Genomic DNA, 21,738 nt, shown 5'->3' with positions numbered 1-21,738 from the left:
GATGAAAAGGGAAGGTGATTAAGAAGTGGCAGCAATTACAAACAAGTATTTTGAGGGACTTTGTTATAAAAGCTGAGAAATGAGACAGGAGCTGAAGAGGAGTCCTAAAGTTCAGAAAAGTCTGTCTCTCCTTCCTTCCTCTCCTCCCTCCACTTTCTCTGTTCCCTTCTGTCTCTTCCTTCCCTTCCTTTCCTCCTTCCTTTCTCTCCTTTCTCCCTTCCTCCCTCCCTCTTTCTCTCCCTTTCTTTCCTTCCCTCCCTTCCTTTCCTTACAAATGGCAGTGTGCAAGTTCTAGTAGGGAGGGAGAAATAGATGGCATCTGGAGGGATACCATGTCCTTTAGAAAGGACAACCAAGACTTTGAGTAGGTAAGTGGAGATAGGTCCATTATACAAAGCTCATTCCCTGTGTTATGTGTGTGAGAACAGATACAAGTAGGTTTGTGGGTTCTCTTTTGAAAGCTAGTTAATTTTTCAGTTAATCACATAGAATGTGATTGCCCTGATTCTACTGGAGGTCAGGTTGGTGTGACAACTCACTATTTTCTTATTATCTTTAGTTGTTTACCTAGTACTTTATCATCTTAACCATTTTTAAATGTACAGTTCAGTAGTATTAAACATATTCACATTGTTGTGAAACAGATCTCCAGAACTTTTTCATCTTGCAAAACGGAAACTCTGTATCTATTAAACAACTCCCCTTTGCAACCTCCCCCCAGCCCCTGGTAACCACCATGTTTCTACTTTGTTGCTATGAATTTACCTACTTTACCTCATGTAAGTGGAATCATAAAATATTTGTCTTTTTGTGACAGGCTTATTTCACTAAGCATAATATCCTCAAGGTTCATCCATTATGTAGCACGTGATGGGATTTCCCTCCTTTTTAAGGCTGAATAATATCGTATGTAGGTACCACATTTTATCCTCTACAATTTTTAATAGACACTATGTGTACGTAATTGAGTTACCAGTTTCTTATTTCTTGGTTTAATTTTATTTCAAAATAGTTCTTGTAAATAATTTTTATAAAGCCATTTTGTTTTCTTTCTTCCTTTTGCTTTGGGTTGATTTATGTATTCTTCCTGTTCTTTGCTTCAGACTTCTGGCAGCAAATGAGGACATTGACCCAAAACATTCATAGTTAACAATGACTTTCATTGCTTAAACCCTGACATTCAGAGTGAGGTGACTGACTTAGAAAATGGAATATATTTAGAATTACTATTCAAAAAACAATGTCTCATTATGACTTGCATTTTTATATTAAGACTTTTCTTAATTTGTCAACTGACCCAAGCAGTATTTTGATGACGTATATAACAAATTTTGTTGAAAGACAAATATTGAACTGTTCATTTTACAAGAGCTAGCAGGCAATGAATTTAGCAAAGATGGTTTGTTCTCATTTCTTGATTGGATGTTTTGTTTTTGTTTTGTTTTGGGTTTTGGTAAATTATTTATGCATAATCCTTCTGTTGATATCTGTGCAGTGTTTGGTAATACTAATACAGTTCATGTTGAAAATCATAAGTGAATTTGCTCATGGTTTGTGTTCATAGATAAGTTAAATGCTTCCTAACCATTGTTCTTTGAATGGTAGTTGTTAAATGATAGGATTCTAGTAGGTTGTATGGAGACATGAGGTACTCTGTGAAGAACAATATTTAAAGCTAAGCTATGTGATTGATTATGCATGGTGTTTTGCAAGAGCTTTGGCAGTATTATATATTTTAAGAATTGAAGAACACCCTATTTTCTAGCCACCTCCAAAACTTGATGTCAGTTTGCCCAAAAGTTGAAAAAATGCCAACTATTAGTCCTTGTTGCATGTGAACACACGTTTCACAGTAGAGTAGCATGGATTTAAGTACTGCTTTTGAGACTTACCTCCTACCCTTTCCAAGCTCTTTGCACTCTCTTTTCGTTTTCACAGCCATAGTGTATGTTTTGTATTTGCTTTCTTAAATCAACTGGAAAATTGCATGGTTTTTTACATGGAAATATAGTCTTCAATTTTTAATAAAATTTAGATACAATATGGTTTTTGATGGCCTTTTATTCTAGGAGGCAGTTTACTGTATTGTAAATATTCATTGTTCCTTTTTACTTTTCTGGACACAGGTTATTCTGGTACTTTATAGTCATAGTTCCCCAAAGGTAAGAGTTGAGAAACTAGTTTACTGTGGCCATTTGAATAAGAAAAATGGATGTCTGAGAGTTTTGAGCAGCTAGCAGTCATATCTTCCACCTGAGCTTTTCCCACGCTAGGTCTTTCTACCAAAAGGAAGTCACCTACAAAAAGCAAAACAGTTAGCATCCCCTGCACTGAAAATTATCATGTGGAATGTAATCCCAAATTGAACAGTATGACAAATGCAGAATGGTATATGTGTGGAAATAAAGTTTTATATTTATGTGTTTGATGAGCTTTAATATTTTCTAATGGCTTCTCCCTTTTTTCCCCCTAACTAAATGTAAAATTTTTGAGACAAGGAATATGCCTTATTTTCTTTTTATATACCCCAGAGTTTTGGACTTTTGATAGATACTCAGGAATTGTGTAGTTGATTGGGGAAAGATTAATTTAGTCATTTTCTAGCAGTTTCTGATACTGTAAAAAGATAATATTTACTTTTCTGAATATATATCTTACAGTACATATTTTTAAAATAAACTATATTAATAAATTAAACTAATTAATTTATTTTATAATAAACTAACTAAACTATACTCACAATATTCATTGTGAGTACCATATTTAAGTATCTCTGCACCATTTGTATTCAAGTTGTGTGAACATTATTTCTTTTTTATAGTATTTGGTATATGACTACATTTAGACATATGAAACGCTTTAAAAGTTTTATTATTTTCAAGTAATGATTGAATTCTGTTGTGTTTGGTCAATGGACTTTAGATTTTGTCTCCATCAGTGGAACATATGTATATATACACATGCTATTTGTGGTTTAAAATTTTGAAAGGTAATTTCTGTATTTTTATTTTTCAGAACATCTTAGCAGAACCATCAAAGTCTAATGGAAGTATGGTTCACGATTCCTCATCTCCATATGTAATATATCCACCTGATAAGCCTTTCCTTAATAGTGATCTGCGACGTTCCCCAAATAAGCCTGCATTTGCCTATCCAGAAAGCAACAGCAGAGGTAATAGAGCCTAACAAAATGGAGGTTTCTTTTGTGTGTTTACTCACTGCTTAAAAACTCTTAATTGTGTCTTCCATTTACTGTAAAATTAAAGGAGGAGAGTATACTTCCCCCTTCCTGTTTTTAACCTCCTCAAAATATAATGCCTTTCTTTTGTTCCTTGATCATTAGACATGATCATCCACCTGATCATCAAGACTATGTTACTTTGAGTCATCTAGGACTGCTCTGTTACTTCCAGCATCACTCAGGAACCAAGACTTGTATTTTGCTTCTGAAATATCCCCAAAACTTACAGGTTTTTCTGTCTCTTCATTCTCATTGATTTGGTTCAGGCTCTCATCATCTATTGCATAGATAATTGTAATACACTTTTAACCAATTTCCCTGCCCTTGGTCTCCCTCTCATCCCCAGTTAACAGCATTGCTGCCATTTGCTGTCACTCATCATCTCTCCCACTGTAAAGAAAAGTTTCAGCACCTCTCCATGGCGTAAATAATGAAGTCTTAGATTTTTTCTAACTTAGGCTCTACCTGCTTTACCAGCTTCATCCCTAGCCACTCTTCCATTCTTCCTTACCCACACATCCTTTGCTTTGGCTGCTTTGGAATATAATTGTTCCTGAAACTTGCCATCTGTATTAGTTTTCTTGCTGCCTTAACAAATTACTACAAACTTAGCAGTCTTAAATAACCAAAATGTATGACCTGACAGTTTCTGTAGGACTAGCAGGGTACTCTCTTTAGGCTGCTGAAATCACAGTGTTGACTGGACTGTGTTCCCTGCTGGAGAGTCTAGGGAAGAACCTCTTGCTAGCTCATTCAGATTCTTGGCCAGATTCAGTTCCTTGTGGGTGTAGAACTGAGGTTCCATCGTCTTGCCGACCTTCAGTCAGCACCAGTCTTTGCTCCTAGAATCTGTCTGCATTCTCATGCTTTTCTTATGGTCCCCTACAGGAGTGGTGGGTCATGTCTCTCTCATGCTTCAGATTTCTCTGACTTCTCCCACTGCTTCTTTCTAATTACAGCCAGAGAAAATTGTCAGCTTTTAAGGGCTCATGTATTTTAGTTAGATTGAGCCCAGTCACATAATCAGATATAATTTCCCTATCTGTAAGGTCCCTAGCTTTAATTACATCTCCCAAAGTCCTTTTTAACCGTATAACAGGTATTCAGGGATTCTAGGATTAGGACATAGGCATCTTTGAGTGTCTGTTTTGCCTACCACACCAGCCATGGTGAAAATTATACTCTTTTCTCTAAAGCCTGGATTGTATATTATTTCTTCATAGAAGTCTTCTTCTCTACCAGCTTCCTCAACACATACCTCTCTGCTGTCTTCAGATGTCTCTTCTGAACTCTCTTGGTCCTTTGGTCATACCTCATAGCCTTTACTTTTTTGTCTGGGGCGAGGGGTGGTGGTTTCTGTGTCTATCCATCCTATAGTGAAAGTAGGTATCATTGGATTGATACCAGAAACACTGTAAAAGTATAATGGATCATAATGATTATCTTGGGGCATTGCTACACAGTTCATAACACCATGTTCTGAAGGAATAAAAGAAGCTTATTTACTGTCTTCCCCATTATTTTTTCTCGTTTACTTTCTACTTCCTCTCCTTTTTTCTGCCCTTTCTCTCTCATTTTCCTGAAAACCACTAATTGCTCACAGGCAGAATTTAGCTTTATTGCTAACACACTAGGTTAAACACTTGCTAACCTTTGCTCTGTGAATAAATCTGCCCCATTTAATTTTTCTTATTCATGGATTCTTTAGTAATTTGCTTTTCTCTGAACTTTAAAAAAAAGTTTCTTTAGATTGATGTAAAGATCAACGTAAAGATCAAAACTAGATGAAATATCATGATAGGATTAGTATCTAATTCTTAGACCTTATGTTCCTGCTAGAACTCTTGCATGTTTTTGTGTGTGCTTATTTTTTTAAAAGAAATTATTACTAAAATTTAACTGATTTTTGCTCCACTGTGGGCTTCAGTTATTTGTGTTTTGCTTTTTTAACCTATGTTGTTTGAAAGTTACACAACTTTTGTTATTTTTCTAAATTGCCAGTCTTTAGCTGCTGTATTCTGATGAGTAGCACTTTATCAATTGTTTTATTAACCATTAAATTAATTAGTATTTTCTTTATCAACATCTTTGAGATACAGTATCTTATGAATAAGATGTTTCTAGTTAGTAAATTATCACCTATTGAAATTCTTAAAAGACACTTAAAATAAATTCTTAAAGGCCTCGGGTTAAATTTATTTCAGCAAACACATTTAATGCCCCATTAGAGGCTAGGATTTACATTGGTAACTATACTTAGATATTGTTACCTACCTAGTATTTTATTATACAGCCAGTACACAGTTTACAAACCAGTGTTATTCTGAGATTGATTTTTAAGATATTTGCAATGCATTTCCCAATTGAAACAAAAGGGTTCCTAAACTAATTTACAAACAGCTGTTTAACCCATATGTGGCTAAAATATAACACTTCTTTTATCTAGAAAATCATTAGTAAATATAATTGCCACAGTACTGATTAAACACAACTTTAAAAAAAAAATGAAAGGAATGAAATGCAGTAACATTTCAGACATAGCAAATATATTTCATTTCATCCTCTCAGGAAAACTGTATAAGGTAGGTATATTCAAAATTAACTGATGAAGAAACATCTCAAAGATGATTACTTTAACATATGCAGTATCAAAACCATTTTCTCTTCCCACTTTTTCCCTGATTTGTTCAGTGAACCCTCAAATATTTACTGAATGAATGAAGGCTTATTTTGAATAGATACTTGCTATGATAAACTTTTTCTTTTATACTTAGTAAATGTTTCTTTCTCAGTAATACTTTAGGGGGAAAAACTTGTTATTTTTTAATTTAGTTATGGTTTAACATTTTCATTGATAAATTACCATTTCACTTCACTATCGGAAAATCACTTTGAAAATATAATTTGACTAATGCCATGGAAGGAAATAAACTGTGCTCCTTGTAATTCTCATATTAATTTTGAACTTTAGTGAGAAAAGAAATGAACAAGAACTTTGAAATTATTACTGACATCAAAAAATGTACTAATGTTTTTAGGGAGTCCTTTAAAAAAATGGTAACATCATTCCAAAGATTTTCAGTATAACCCATAGCTCATGTCACTTGTTCAGTACATTTCAAATGATAGTAATGTGAAGAATGGCTTGGATGTTTGAAGCAAGGTAAGTAGCTACAAGGTAGTTCTACTAGGCCAGTGCTTTCCAACCTTTCACATACCATAGTACATATGGACAATAAAATGGTAATATATATACAGCACACTGAGATAAACTGGTGGGGTTGGTGGCAACTAATCTGGGGTCTTTTACTGTCCCAAGCTACTCTTGATCCCCCTAAGAGCTGAGAGAAAAAACATCTTGGCGTATCTATTACAAATTTGTGTTGGAACACTCAGTGTTATTGGGACCAGTGTTATAGTCAAGTTATAGCTATTGTGTTAGGTATTGGTAACAATTTACTGCCCATCTATTCTTCTAAAGCATTGGTTCTCAATTTTTTTTGGTCCAGGAAACCCATTACATGTGTACATAAGTATTTCAATGAAGAATATTTTTCCAGATTTAAAAAACATACTATAAAGAGTAGCATTGTTTTATTTTACACTGTGTAAATCTCTTATTTCTGGCTTAATAGAAGACAGCTTAACTCTCATATCTACTTTTGCATTCCACTTGTGATGATGAATTGTTCTGATTGAAGTATGTGGGAAAGAAAATCTGGCCTTACACAGATATGCAGTTGGAAAACGAGTAAATTTTAATAGCCTTTCCAACAGTTTGTGGCTATTCTTCTTTGACACTACATCACAACTTGGCAAATACAGTTTCTTAAAATTTAGCTGCAGTGTGGATTATGGAAACATTACTGAGTTTTTCATACTCTGGGACCTCAGGACCACCTACGTGGTTGCATATTAACTAGAAGGACTTAAGATTCAGAAGCAGTTGTAATTACACCTGTGGTTTATTACAGTGGAATCTGGAGAAATCCAGATTCAGGCTTCCAAAGTTTTTTGTTGTGATCACATAAAACACACTTCTTCCTCCAGCAATAAACTGCATAACTAGGCTCAGAGACAAGGGCTTTTATTTGGAGTTGGTCACACAGACACTTTGTGCCTGCTCAGCCAGTCAAGATATTCACCATAAAACATATTGTTTACACAATCTAGGCAGACTTCTGCAGCAGGATTCAGTGCCCTAGTCATACAAAGCAACCTTATCAGTTAGTAACATAGAGAACATTCCCAAAGCCAATTCCCAGAAGTTAGTCAAGGTTCAAGCCTGTAAACCTTTTTTTTTTTTTTTGAGTGCTAATCCACTGAAATTCATTGGTTTGTTTTGAACTTTGAATGGCTCTTTTACCCATGCATGACTTGTTAATTGTATTGACTTATACACACTTGTAAAATTTGACATTTCCTTATACAATATCAAAAAGATTACATTTGTTAATATCACTCGATCTCAATAGAAGAAAATCTTTATATTGGGAAACTATAAAGCTCACAGAACAGATAGCTTTTTTTTTTAGAATTTTAACTTTCACTTGAATTTTATCATTGGCAGCAATTACTGTCAGCTCTTTGAAGGCCCAGGTCATTTGAGAAATTCAGGACAAGCTCATTAGGAAAATGACTAAATACCTTAAGTCTGAATAGTTGTAGTCTAACAAAAGTTCTTTCAAATAAAAAGGGTGTTCCTTTGAAGGAAATGGTTTTTGTTCAGTTCACAGGTCAAACATTTGTGCATCAAGACCATTGTCCTTTGTTACGTACTTTACAGATGTGTCCTTCCCATTTTGTCACACAGGATTAAGTAGATGTGTACTCAAGGCTTGAGATTTAATGATTTTTACTGCTTCATCGAGGACAACAAACAAGCGGCTTTGTTTTTTCTTACTGGGAGTGTGTGGCTGTGACGAATACAATGCCAAAATTATTGTTTAGTGCCAGTGCTTTGATTTGTGCTAAAATTAGCAGTTCTACCCAACATTGCTCTTGCATCATCTTTGCAAATGTCAACACAGTGAAAAGAGTAAATAAAATCTTAGTAGTGTAATGAAAATATTGTTGATCTCACAGACACTGGTGATGAGCCCCACCTCCCCATGGGGCCATGCCCCATGCTTTGAGAACCAACATAGTAAAGACTCTGAGTACATACAGAGTCATGTTTTGTTTATGTAAATATTTTTCACCAGGTGTGGGAAGAGTAGATAGTAGCTTCTCTTTCCAGAAACTAGACAATAGCTCCTTGAAAGCAAGGACTATCTTAATTATTTTTATGTTCTCTTCATCTTGCAGAGTGCCTTACACATCATATGTGCTCTATAAATGTTGAACTGAAATTTAGGTCAGAAATTAGTCTAAACTGAAGCAATGCCAGTTGGGATAGAGAACAGGAGACTGATTAAGGAGAGATTTATGCATATTTTGGTGGGCAGTGAAGAAGTCCAAGATTTCTATTGTGGAGAATGGTAGTGTGATTAGGACAAATTACAGGAAAGCTAGAACATTTCAAGGAAAGATAATATAATTTTGGCTATATCAAATTTGAGATGCCTATGAGTTAGGTGGAGATGAAATAGTAAGCAAATGAAGATAAAAGTGAAGTGTAAAAAAGAACTCTGCACTAATGAACTCAGGCATGAACAGGGATACGGTAGTAAATGAAGCTATATGTGTGTGGAGGGGTTTCTCTGGAAAGAAAGTAGAGGGGGAAAGGGTTTTGGAAAATAGCACTGTTTAAATAGTGAGCTAAAATTAGTGGGAATAGTCAGAAGGGTAGAGAACTACCAAGACAGAAAAATACTAGGGAAATTGAAGATGTGTACTAGTGATTTGGGTCCCCCCACGTCCCCCCCTCTTAAACTGCAGCAAACTTGTGCTGATAAATTAGTGATAGAAATATTCCAGATAACAGATAGACCCCCCTTTGTTGTTAATGAGATGATACTGAGGTCTGCTAGGCTTAATGTACCCCAAATTCTGAATGAATGACAAGCTGGATTGAGAAGAAGAGAAAGTCTTTCATTCTTTTCGTGCTCTAGATGTTACTAGAAAGTTTTCAAACTTTGCACATTAGAATCATCTGAGGATCTTCTTGGACTCATGCCTTTCATTCCAAATATTCTGTGGTGGTTTTTGCTTGTTTGGGGGTTTTTGGTTTTTTTGTTTTTGTTTGTATGGGGTATGTTCTGGACATTAGGATTTTTTAAAGCTCACCAAGTACAGAAAATGCAGTGAAGGTGGGGAATCACTGATTGTCTTAGGGAAAGAATGAATTATAAATTACTAAGATGAGGTTTAATTTTGTTAGGTAAAGAGTTAGAGATTGCTGCCATGTCTTCTAATTGATATTTTAAATTAATAATCATGGAGACTTTCCTAGATATGTTTATTGAAACATCTACATACCAACTATGTGCCACACATAGTATGTAGCATTGGCGTTTGAATTATGAATAATAGGTTGTCTCTTCACTCTACGGAGTTCACATTTCAGAGATGATTAAAGTTTAAGGAAAACTCAGTATCTATCTTTGACGCTAAGTTTTCCAGAGGCAGTTTGCACTCTTCTACTCAACTAACCAAAATGTATTTAATTTTGAAATGTATATTCAGGTATACTGTGGGTAAGGAGGATAAAAATTTTAAATCTAGTGTTTGCTGTGGAAGGTCTGTTTGTGAAAATAAAACAAACATGTACAGTATTATTATATTTTAGTATATCACTTTTTTCCATCTTTCAGTGTTTGAATTTGCTTCTTGTTCTAGAAATATATTTCCCACTGTATACCTTCCCAATATATGAAGTTAAAAATCTCTTATTGTTCATTTCTACATAGAATATTTTTCACTCAAGGGAATTTCTAGGTAATGTGGTTATTTGAACATAAATGCAGTGGTGCATGACCTCATAGATGTGAGGGCAGTAGAAGGGAGAAAAAAGCAAGAGCTCACTCACATACTTTTCTAAGGAAAAACAAAAGACTTAAGATCCATCATTTCATCACCTAGAATGTTTTTTAACTCAATAAAGCAGGCATGTTTGTATGAAAACTAAATATAAAACTGAGAAACTATGCCAAATATAACTCTTAAAGTGAAGATATAATGTACATGAACTTCCTTTCATACAAAATCTCGTTTTTGACATAGAAAATGTATTCAGGGATGTGTGTGCATATGTACTTACGTGTTTATGTATTTTTAAATATATATTAGCCATTGGTAGAATAAAGTCATTTTGCATCTTTATGGTACTGGATTTATTTAATAAAAACTTAGAAAACAAAGAGCAGTTAATGAAAACTTAGCTGTAAGTGATAGACATTCCCAGTCTGAACTAGCTTTGGCAAAGAATCCTTTTGGTTTACAAACATGCAAGGGAGGATTGAACAACCAAGAACAGAAAGGCAGATATACGGGTGGACTTCAAGAACATTAGAAACCAGGGACTCAAACATGACCAACACTTTCTCCCCATCTGTTTTTTAAATTCTTCTTCTAGCTAGCTTCATTCTCTCTAGCCACAGAACAGCTTTTCCACATATCAGGAAACATGGCTACTAAAAGCTTGAGTTTTAAGTTGAACTAATTCTGGCTTCAGCTTTTGGGGCCAGAGTCCAAAAATCCCAAGAAGAAAGCCATTGTCTGGGCTTCAGTTGGGTATCCCTGTGGGTCAGTCAGCTGTGGCCATATTTGTGAGAGGGTACTAAAGGAACACATCAGTTGTATTTATAGCCATGTTGAGGTAAGAGGAAATTACCAGGAAAAGACATGTATAAGCCAGACAAACAGTTCCCAAGATGTATGCTATACTTCATACAGTAAAATATAATAATAAAGAAAAATCAAGGAAACAAAATTAGAAATCATAAAATACAATGAAAAAAATAGGGTGACATTTATCAGATGTGATGACATTGATTATGTTAAAAACAAAAAAGAAAAAAAAGAAAAACTCAAGAGTCAGTATATGCTTTTTAAGCCAAACAAAATGACACAGATTAAAAGTAAAAAGCTGTCAAAGACATGTTAGGAACATAACAAATAAAAAGGATGATGGCAATATTACTGTCAGAATAATTGTCATAGACAAATATCAGCAGTTTCATATGATAATAAATAACAAATAAAACCCAGCTTTAAATTAAGAAAGGGAAATACCTAGGTGCCAGAAATAAAATGAATTTAAGGCCAAAAGCCTCAGGGACACTATTAGGAGTCTTGGTATTAGATATAAGCCTTAGGTATTGGGGTACAGTAGGGGAGAAGTTGGGATTTTAAATCTAGGTAGCAACTGGAGACAGAAGCTTTAGGCCCAGGTGAAGTGGCTTCTGGAATAATGCTTCCTTTGCAAATCTAATTGGAGAAAAGGAACTGGAATCGCTCAGCCACCTGGCCTGGGAAAGAGGCCATGGTAGAAAAGTCACCTGAGGTAAATCAGGCTAGGCCTGTTCTGTGTGCTCTGAGGAGAGTACGTGAATAAATGGAGCTGTGCAGTGTTCCTCAGTGGAAACTCTTAATATTGTGAATATCACTTAAAGAATGATGTGTGAGAGCTGCATTTTTTCTTTTAATAGAAGGCTTCACTCATATAAAGGATGGCCTCACCATGTCAACTAATAACAGATTATAGAGCTATAAAAATAGGAAGTGTGGTTTGAGCCGGTTCAGAACTAGACATTAGTGGAACAGAAAGTTCCTAGACAAGTATGTATAAGGATGGAATTCTAGAAATGTATCTATAGATTGACATGGAGAAATACTCATATTTGAATAAGTGTATATCAACTAGCAAAGGGATAATTTCACTAACTTACAAGAGCATAGGAAAATCCAAAAGGATTTCAACAAAATGTTTATAATTATTATACTGAGATGATAGGATTGTGGGTATCTTGTTTTTCCTTTTCATTTCTGTTTTTTCCTAAATCCTGCTTAATGTGCATTTATTCAGATTTTTTGCAAAAGAAAACTGTTAAACATTACATACTTAAACTTACGGATTTGCAGTACTTGGAAGGAAATTCATATAATCTTAAATACTTTCATTATCAAGCAAGAGAAGAATGAAAATAATTGTAGTTAACACTGCTGTATGATATATAGGAAAGTTGTCAAGACAGTAGATCCTAAGAGTTCTCATCACAAGGAGAAATTTCTTTTTATTTTCATTGTATGTATATGAGATATAGAAGTTAACTAAACCTATGGTGTTAATTTCACAATACATATAAATCAACCCATCATGCTGGACATCTTAAACTTATACATTGATGTATGTCAAGTATTTGTCAGTGAAACTGGAAAAAAAAAACTAAGCATTAATTCAAGTTTGTTAAAGAACCAGTAGAGCTAAGACAAGTGGGAGAAAGAATTAATGTTTGGCTTTTGTTTTGTTTTGAAATAAAAATGCTGAAGATTCCAAGGAACTTCTGAGAAAGATTCTAAAGAAATGCTAAGATTTTAAGGAAATAACATAAATCAGTTATTCACAGAGTTAGAAATAAGGAGAATATGATAGATGACTGTAGGACTATTAAGTTCAGTTCTCTTAATAAATTTGAGTGTCTTAATAAAATATTTTTAAACATAGAAATGAGGGGGAGGGGGTTGACTAGAAAAAAATGTTTAAAACTGTCAAAGTCTCGGTAAGGTTCTAGCCCTGAGTAGTTTTAGTGAATAAGTTTTGAGAAATGTTTATATAAACAATCTCCATGCTATATTAGCCATTTCAGAATGCAGTGAAGGAAAGCATATACTTTTTGGGTCTTTTCATTAATCCAGCATATCCCTGCAATATCATAGTGACTGATGTATCAAACAACAATAGAGTGTTCCAGCCAATTGCAATAATAACTGTAATTGCAAAAATAAAATACTGGCAAAATCATTTACTGTTAGGTACAGTTTAATGAAGGAATGCAAGAAATGTTTGCTATTACAAAGTTTAATAAATACTCTGGTTCAAAACAGGCAAAAAACTCAAATGGCATGTATTAATTTTCTCTTTTTCTATTACATTTTTTATCTGATTATTCCAGGTGTATCAAAGAATTATTGTTCCTTTAAATACTAGTCTTATGTCTGGGCTCTTTTCCTATTCTCATAGTTTTCTCAGTTGATTTTTCAGGTTTCTGAGTGTGTGTATTCGTGTTTCATATCTGTGTTCTTTCTAATTAGATTGTAGTCTCATTGCATACCAGCAAAAATAAGCTAGCTATATTATAAAATGTATCATTCTCCTATTTGGGGCCTGTCACATCTTAGGCACTGAAAAACTTGGTGAATTAATGAATTATGTTAATACATGGGAATGCGTGCCTTGTTTTGAGTGAGAAAGGTCGATTTTTAAAAAATGGTAGTTCTTCCTACTTATTGTATAGTTTACATGAAGTTTTATTTAAATCATTAGGTGAAATGATTCTGAATATTTAATTGGTAAGAATAATTTTGAAATGTTTTAAAGATTTATATACTGTGGGAGACTGGCAGAATTGATGTTTATATTATAAAGTTTTAGTAATGAAAATACTGGCATAATATTAATGAAACCAGAGTAAAAGAAAGTCCTGAAACTGTCTTGGGTATGTGTAAGTAATAATTATGTCTGTATATATAGATATATGTGTGAACTTGGTATATGATAAAGTTGCCATTTAAAGTTCTTCCTTCAATACAAAAATGTTTGTATTGACTTTTATTTGACTTAAAGAATTAAATGTAAAAGTGTATGAAACTATAATAAAGGAAAATACAAAGTTTATCTAATCTTGAGGTTACAGAAGAACTTCTTAACAAAGAACCTGATGGGAAAGATTGTTAGATATAGCTATGAAAAATCAAAACATCTTTGTATCAAAACTGGAATTAAAGACAATAAAATGGAACGGGGAGACTAATGAAAAATGGGCACAGAAATTCATAAAAGACGGCCAACAATATATAACAAAATATTTAAACTTTTAATAGAAATACAAAATAAACTAACCAGAGTAGCATGGGTTTCTTAATCAGAATGGTAGAGATATTGTAATTAGTGATGGTCTATATTGGCAAAGACATGCACTTCTGATGAAAGCATAAATTGATAAAACCCTTTTTGAAGGTACTTTGCTCTTTAAAGAGTCTTTAAAATATGAATATTCTAGGACTTCCCTGGTGGGCCAATGGTTAAGACTCTGCTCTGTCAATGCAGGGGGCCCGGGTTCAATCCCTGGTCAGGGAACTAGATCCCACATGCCGCAACTAAGAGCCTAGCATGCCACAGGTAAAGATCCTGCATGCCGCAACGAAGATCCCGTGTGCCACAGCTAAGACCGGCTGTGGCCAAATAAATAAATATGTTTAAAATAAAAATAAATAAATAAATAAAATATGAATATTCTTTGATCCAGTAACTTAGTTTTTCAATTACTAATTGGTCACAAGGAAATAATCTTTTAAGTCTATCTGATTGCATGAGGGAATGCTCACAGTTCCATAATGCTAAGTGAAAAAACTTAGATCAATTTTGATCTCAATTTATGTTATACATATAGGAAAAGATTGAAAGAAATGACCAAAATTGATAGTCATTATCTCTTAGGATTATCAGTTCTTTTCTTTCTTGTATTTTCCTGTGCTTTCTACAGTGAATATGTATTACTTTTATAATCAAAAGCTTTTTGAGGGGCAGAGTGCTTAGGTTTTTTTTTGGAGATCAAAAAGAAATAGTCCTTTATGTGCTTGACTATTTTTAGCTCTATAATTGGATTCTGCATGTGATCCTATTAGTAAAACAGAAAAGATTTATAGTTAATAATGTGCCTTGGGGCAGTTTATGAATTTTGTATGATTAGCTACATATTATTACCATTTTATAAAATCTTTGAAATGTTTTTACCATGGCAGTATGCTTTTTACTTGAGTACCTAGCACATTTCAGAGACTCAAAAGATGTCTTTAAATGGAGTTTTTTAAACAATTACCATGTGATGATAATTCCCAAAGAGTGATCCTCCATCAATTTTATTTTTTATTTAGATGAGTTTATTCTTTTTCAGTGAACTTTTTCCATATGTATTATAGTATCCATGTTTGTATTTGGCAGCTATATTTTCTGCTCTGAAGAATCTTCAAGATAAAATTCGACGTTTAGAACTTGAAAGGATTCAGGCAGAAGAAAGTGTGAAAACCTTGTCTAAAGAAACAATTGAATATAAGAAAGTACTGGATGAACAGATACAAGAAAGGGAGAATTCAAAGAATGAGGAATCAAAGCACAATCAAGGTTTGTTTAATTATAAAGGAAATGAAACACTATCAAAATAAGTATTATAAAATCACTCTAAAAGAAATTCCACATTAGTGTTTTCTAGTGCTTAGTGTCTTCGAGCACTACAAAATTACATTTATATTTGGGAGCATTTTGTGGAACAAGTGCTGATGTCCTGTATTATATTTACTGTCTGAATTCAAGGCAGATTAGACTAACATACAGAAAGAGAATGACTTAGGTCATCTGAAAAGGCTTCTAGAGCTACTGGAAAATGTTTATTATACATACTGTAGATTCATGTTAAGCAGCTTGTTAAAACTAAAACTTCTGCGAGTGAGCTAATTTCTGCTTTTCTTATGTATTCTTTTTAGAGCTGACATCTCAGCTGTTAGCTGCAGAAAATAAATGTAATCTTTTAGAAAAACAATTGGCATACATGCGTAACATGATAAAGCATGCAGAAATGGAGAGGACATCTGTATTAGAGAAACAGGTATGTTACTTCATAGAGTCACTCTCAAGAAGAGTTAGTTATAGAGAAAATTAAGTTGATATAAAGACCTTTTTTCTCAGTGAGGACTAATGGTGCTGTTACAAATAATCAATTCTCCGTCCATCTTAAAAGGTAATAGTACCAGTAGTTCATTTTGAAAAACTGCTAGTGGAAGCTTTGAGAAAAATGTGGTTTGTTTTTTCAGCGAAGCTAAAAAGAGGAGTTTCCTTTTTGGATGACCCTCACACACACTGCCATATCCTCTACACACAGCTTTGACAGCTTCTGCTTTGGAACAGTACAACAGCACAGGACTGAAATTACTTGGGATCAGTTATGGTGTCTGAAGATTTGATTGGTCTTCATTGTTATTGCTGTATTTGGTAGAGTTTTACTTAAATTGGAAAAATACTATACATTTAATTGTGTTTTCTTTTCAAGTCATGTTAGCTTCTTTGTACATTATCAAAAGTATAAATAAGCATATTATGTACCTCTCTGCCTCTTGAATTCTGTTTAAAGACTCAACTCAGGTAGCACATTTCAAGGTTCTTTATACTTTGAAAAACTTTTTTACAGTTGTTATTTTAACAAAAATATTTTGCTCTGTCACACCAGAGGTATTTTAATTTCAGTAACCTATGCATTTACGAGAGGACATCTGCAACATCAGTCTCGAATATATTTTTTTACAACATACCTCCTTTTCCTATTATGAATATAGAATGTGAATTCATCATGAATACCACAGTTTCTGGGCATCTTAACTTTATTATGCAAAAGTTGAATGTTTATATGCTTAATATTTTGCTGGGTACTCTGCAGTGTGAAAGAAATTAAATGCTTTTCCACCTCAGTCAGCTTTCAGTCATAACTGGAGATATCAAAGAACTATTTGATTGCACAGCAATATTTAAGAGGATGTTTCAGCAATTTTCATTTGTATTATAGGTCTCTTTACTATTCCATTGAGTTTATTTGTGACCATATTTTTTTGTTTCCAGTTGGGTCCTCTTCAGTCCACCTGTTTTTGTTGTTATTTTAATGTACCATTACTTTGCTTTTTATTCCATCATTTTATCTCTTCGAACACTATAAAAATTCCCAGTCTTTTTAAAATCATTTTTTTTCTTATGAGAACTGTATACGTATATGTATTTTTTTATGATGAACTCTTATTCTTTGGAGTTGTTTATCTTGGGAATTCCATACTTCTTAGTTGTGTAGGCAGCCTTATGAAATGGTTGTGGATTTGCTTTTGCTGGGGCTTGATGGGTTTCCCTGGTTCTGGTCTGCATTTATGATAGTTTGTTGGCTTTGGGCTCTTGCATCGTGGCAGATGATACGTTGCCTGAGATTTATGTCACGTTCCTTGTGTATCTTATACACCAAGGCTATAGTCTTGCCTCATGTAATATTTGGCTTCAGTATTACTTGCTTTTGATTTATCTTTTTTGCATCTGAAGAGTTCCCTTTCTTCAAACTTGCTATGCAATTATTATTATTTCTGTGTTTTCTCTGACACTTTTAGGTGATGGATGGGGTCGGGAAAGGGATGGTGAGTTAAATCTGCCACATGATTGGAAATGGCAAAACATTATATGTACAGTAATACGCAGTTCTTTTCATTGGCATATTTCTGTTCTCAGGTTAGAAAGCATCTATAAGACAACAGTGAGATGTCTTGACTAATATTGATATAGCTGTTAGATAGATAGATAGATATAGATAGATAGATAGATAGATAGATATGTCATTGAATTAAGCCCTGTTTTCATCAGTAAAGTTTGATTCGCCCATTTTATAAGAGTGGTTCCAATACTGGAAGTGAAGTGTGATTTGCGCCAATATTTAACTTAATGTATTATTTCAAGGGCAGTAACTATCCACTAAGGTGGGTAGGAGGAAATTAGTAGTTCACACAGATTCCTGAGAAATTTATTGGTTTGTATTACTTTGCCATATTCAAATTCCTGTTAGTATGATACCTATTGCTATAGGCTTGTATATGAAGATACACTGTTTACAAGTTCACGCGCTTAATGTTTTGCTTTTTACCAGTAGACCTCAGTGTAGCATACTTCCACTTCTTATCCTAGTTTAATGGTTTATCCTGTGGCTGTCGGTCCTTAAATCTGATAGGTGGCAGTCTTTTCAAATCCTTGACCCTAAGCCTGAAAAAAAAAAATTGATGGCTGTTTTGCATAGAATTCAGAGGAAGTGTAAATGATACATACCAAAACCCTGATTATTGCCTTAATTAAGAGATTGACTATGTAAGAGAACCAGACTAATTACAACTATTTGTTTGTAGCCTATATGTCTAGTAAATACCTTCATTCAGAGAGTATTAACAAGTCTTAGTATAGAGAACCAAATGTTATAATAGTGTATAGTAAGAACAAGATTTCACTTGTATTTGTTAATTTTCCTCTGGTTTCATCTTAATATTGTTTTCCTGGAATTCCTCTGTAGTACCTAAGTAGTTGTATGAAAAGCCAGACAACATCCCTAGTACGTATTTTACTTGTAACTGGAAGTTTGTACTTTTTAATTTTTATTTTATACTGGAATGTGGTTGATTGACAATGTTGTGTTAGTTTCAGGTGTACAGCAGAGTGATTCAGTTATACATATACATGTATCTATTCTTTTTCAAATTATTTTCCCATTTAGGTTATTATAGAATATTCAGCAGAGTTTCGTATGCTATACAGTAGGTCCTTGTTGGTGATCTATTTTAAATATAGAAGTGTGTACATGTCAATCCCAAATTCCCAATTTATCCGTCCCCCCCACCTTTCCCCTTTGTTGACCATAAGTTTGTTTTCTAAGTCTGTGAGTCTGAAGAAACTTAGTATTTTTTTGATTTTTCAAAGGACTGATTTGTAAAAGTCAGTTTTACAATTGTCTAGGTCATAGCCTACCTTTTCTCAAGTAAAGCTGGTTAGTCTCATTTTAGGTTATTGGTTTTTTTGCCTAGTTACGTTTCAAGGTTTTATATGGTGAAGGAATCTCAGATTCCTTTTAATTTTTTCAGGGAATTTAGTTTGCTTTTGATTAAGACCTGTAGATCAGATACTTAGGATAGAAGCATCATGAATGAAAAACTATTCATAGGAACACCTTTCTAAAAGTATTATTTTCACTTGTTCAACAAGTATTTATAGCCACTGTACTAGACAAGTGGAGACCACAAAAATCAGAGACTACTGTGATTGTGTTTTATAGTCTTGTAGTATAATAGCATATATGTAAGTATAAAATAGTACACTAAAAATATAGGAACTTTGAATAATCAAAAAAAAAGAAAAGCCAGACAAGTAGCATACAACATAGTACTCTCAGTGTTAGTTTTTCAGTTTTTTGTCAAATTATTATGCTGTATTTAATATTGTTTCCCAGGTTTCCCTAGAAAGAGAACGACAACATGATCAAACGCATGTTCAAAACCAACTTGAAAAATTGGATCTTCTTGAACAGGAGTATAACAAGCTTACCACAATGCAGGCCCTTGCAGAAGTCAGTGAAAATCTTTTTTACTCATCAATGCATAATATTGGTTCTTATGTAAAATTGGTTATTTTATAATACTGGATATTTTATAGGAAAAAAAGTGGCCTTGTAGCAAAGAAACATATAGGAATTTCTCTAAAGGAAGAAATGTAAATTTGGAGAGAAAGTTCACATTTTACCATCTTAGTGTACATAAGGAAGGAGTTCTTTTTGAAAATGTTGAAAGATGAAGTTTTTTTGAGTATCCTTAAGGCTTGTATCACTTCGTTTTTGTTCTCTGAACTAATTTTAGTTTTTTGTTTGTTTTTTTAAAATTTTTATTTATTTTTGGAGGCAGTGGGTCTTTGTTGCTGTGCGCGGGCTTTCTCTAGTTGTGGTGAGCGGGGGCTACTCTTCCTTGCGGTGCGCGGGCTTCTCATTGCGGTGTCTTCTCTTGTTGCAGAGCATGTGCGCTAGGCACGCGGGCTTCAGTAGCTGCAGCACACAGACTCAGTAGTTGCAGCACACGGGCTTCAGTAGTTGTGGCATGTGGGCTCAGTAGTTGTGGCTCACAGGCTCTAGAGCTCAGGCTCAGCAGTTGTGACGCATGGGCCTAGTTCCTCCGCAGCATGTGGGATCTTCCCAGGCCAGGGATCAAGCCCATGTCCCCTGCCTTGGCAGGCGTATTCCCAACCACTGCGCCACCAAGGAAGTCCTAATTTTAGTCTTAATTGATTCATTTGGGAAGTATTTAATACCACTGAGACTATAAAGTTTCACATTCAGCTTCCATGTAGCCCAGGGGTCCCCAACTGATTAGGAACCGGGCCACACAGCAGGTGAGTGGTGGGTGAGCGAGCAAAGCTTCATCTGCTGCTCCCCATCGCTCGCATTACTGCCTGAACCATCCCCCACCCACCTCATCCGCAGAAAAATTGTCTTCCATGAGAAACCGGTCCCTGATGCCAAAAAGGTTGGGGACCGCTGATGTAGCCTATATGGCTTCATACAGAGGCTGTGTTCTTTGGCCGTGAATTTTACCCATAATTCTGTGGAATTGCAAAGGAGAGTCATGGATAAAAATTTTACAAATAGCTGAAACTCTTTTCACTATTACCACTTTTAATATTTTTATCACTAGAAAAAAATGCAAGAGTTAGAAGCAAAACTCCATCAAGAAGAACAGGAAAGGAAACGTATGCAAGCTAAGGCAGCCCAGGTAAGTTGAAATGTGAGCAGGTAGGCTTCTCACATTTCATGCTACTCTTTATATATAAATAGATGTAGATGTGCGCTGCTTTGATTATTTATAATTTGGAATGGTCCAATATATAAATTTGCAGACTTAGCTTAATATGGAAAATTATAAACATATTTTTACAGGCAGAAAGTAAAAGCTGAGCAGTTCTTTAGGGTTTTTTAAATTGTGGGCTTTCGATCAGCTTTATTTTTTTTTTTAATTCAATAGACTAAAAAATATCAGCGACTGTATACACAATACGTAGTCATCTAAAACTTTTCACATTAGTCACTGGAAATGTTTGAAAGCCTCATTCAGCATCCTACTTGTAAGTGCTTCCCTTTTTTGGTGGCCCCGAGACACCAGGACAGTAGCTGAGGTAGTGGGCTGCCCAACAGGTGGTGACCCATACTGATTTACAAAAGCCACCATATAAGGAAAATGAGCTCTGCTCATTCCTAGCCTTGAATTTTTATCCCATGCAGTGGCCACCAGGTAGAATAGGTGAGGTAGCGTGAATTCACAGAATCATTGAGTTTATATATACCAACTAGAACTGCATTTCTAGAAGATATAGCAACATTTCTATATCCAACAAATCTTACAGGCTAAATAAAATACTTCTGTTTATAACTGAAGACTCTCCCCATGTGAGCTTATTAATTCACATACCTCTCGTTTATTGCCCCTCCCCTTCCAAAGTCTTTAAGTTTTATAACATTTACATGTATCTTTTCTGATATTAACACAAGAAGCAGGTCCTGATTCCAAAACAATTAGGAGAGGAGGCTCTGCAGTTCAGGTTGTGGCCAGATGCCAGCGGTGTCCTGGGCTCACTTCATAAACGTGCTCACAGGACTATAAACATCTATTATCTCATCTTTGTTATCTTGTCTATTTTTTCCAGTGCTTTCCAGAATTCATTGACTTAACATATTCTCTTTCTATTAAACCCGATATATTTTCTTTCTCAAATATTTACCTTCTGATCAATTTGT

At 34.4% G+C, this 21,738-nt stretch overlaps 1 protein-coding gene across 3 annotated transcripts in view; it reads left to right on the top strand.

The window, feature by feature from the left end:
- CEP57 (centrosomal protein 57) overlaps positions 1 to 21,738 on the top strand; it is a 42,579-nt gene that overhangs the window by 9,439 nt on the left and 11,402 nt on the right. For 2 of the 3 annotated variants that reach the window (XM_061202677.1, XM_061202678.1), the window contains 5 exons: positions 3,016 to 3,172; positions 15,345 to 15,524; positions 15,884 to 16,005; positions 19,411 to 19,527; positions 20,642 to 20,719. In XM_061202677.1, coding sequence (XP_061058660.1) covers positions 3,016 to 3,172; positions 15,345 to 15,524; positions 15,884 to 16,005; positions 19,411 to 19,527; positions 20,642 to 20,719 — 654 coding nt within the window. The remainder of the gene's footprint in view (positions 1 to 3,015; positions 3,173 to 15,344; positions 15,525 to 15,883; positions 16,006 to 19,410; positions 19,528 to 20,641; positions 20,720 to 21,738) is intronic. The other variant, XM_061202679.1, reaches the window with a different exon arrangement.

Source organism: Eubalaena glacialis, chromosome 10 (genome assembly GCF_028564815.1).
Source record: "Eubalaena glacialis isolate mEubGla1 chromosome 10, mEubGla1.1.hap2.+ XY, whole genome shotgun sequence".
Taxonomy (NCBI): domain Eukaryota; kingdom Metazoa; phylum Chordata; class Mammalia; order Artiodactyla; family Balaenidae; genus Eubalaena; species Eubalaena glacialis.
The sequence above is the reverse complement of the archived record's forward strand: the minus strand, read 5'-3'. Positions and strand labels throughout refer to the sequence as shown.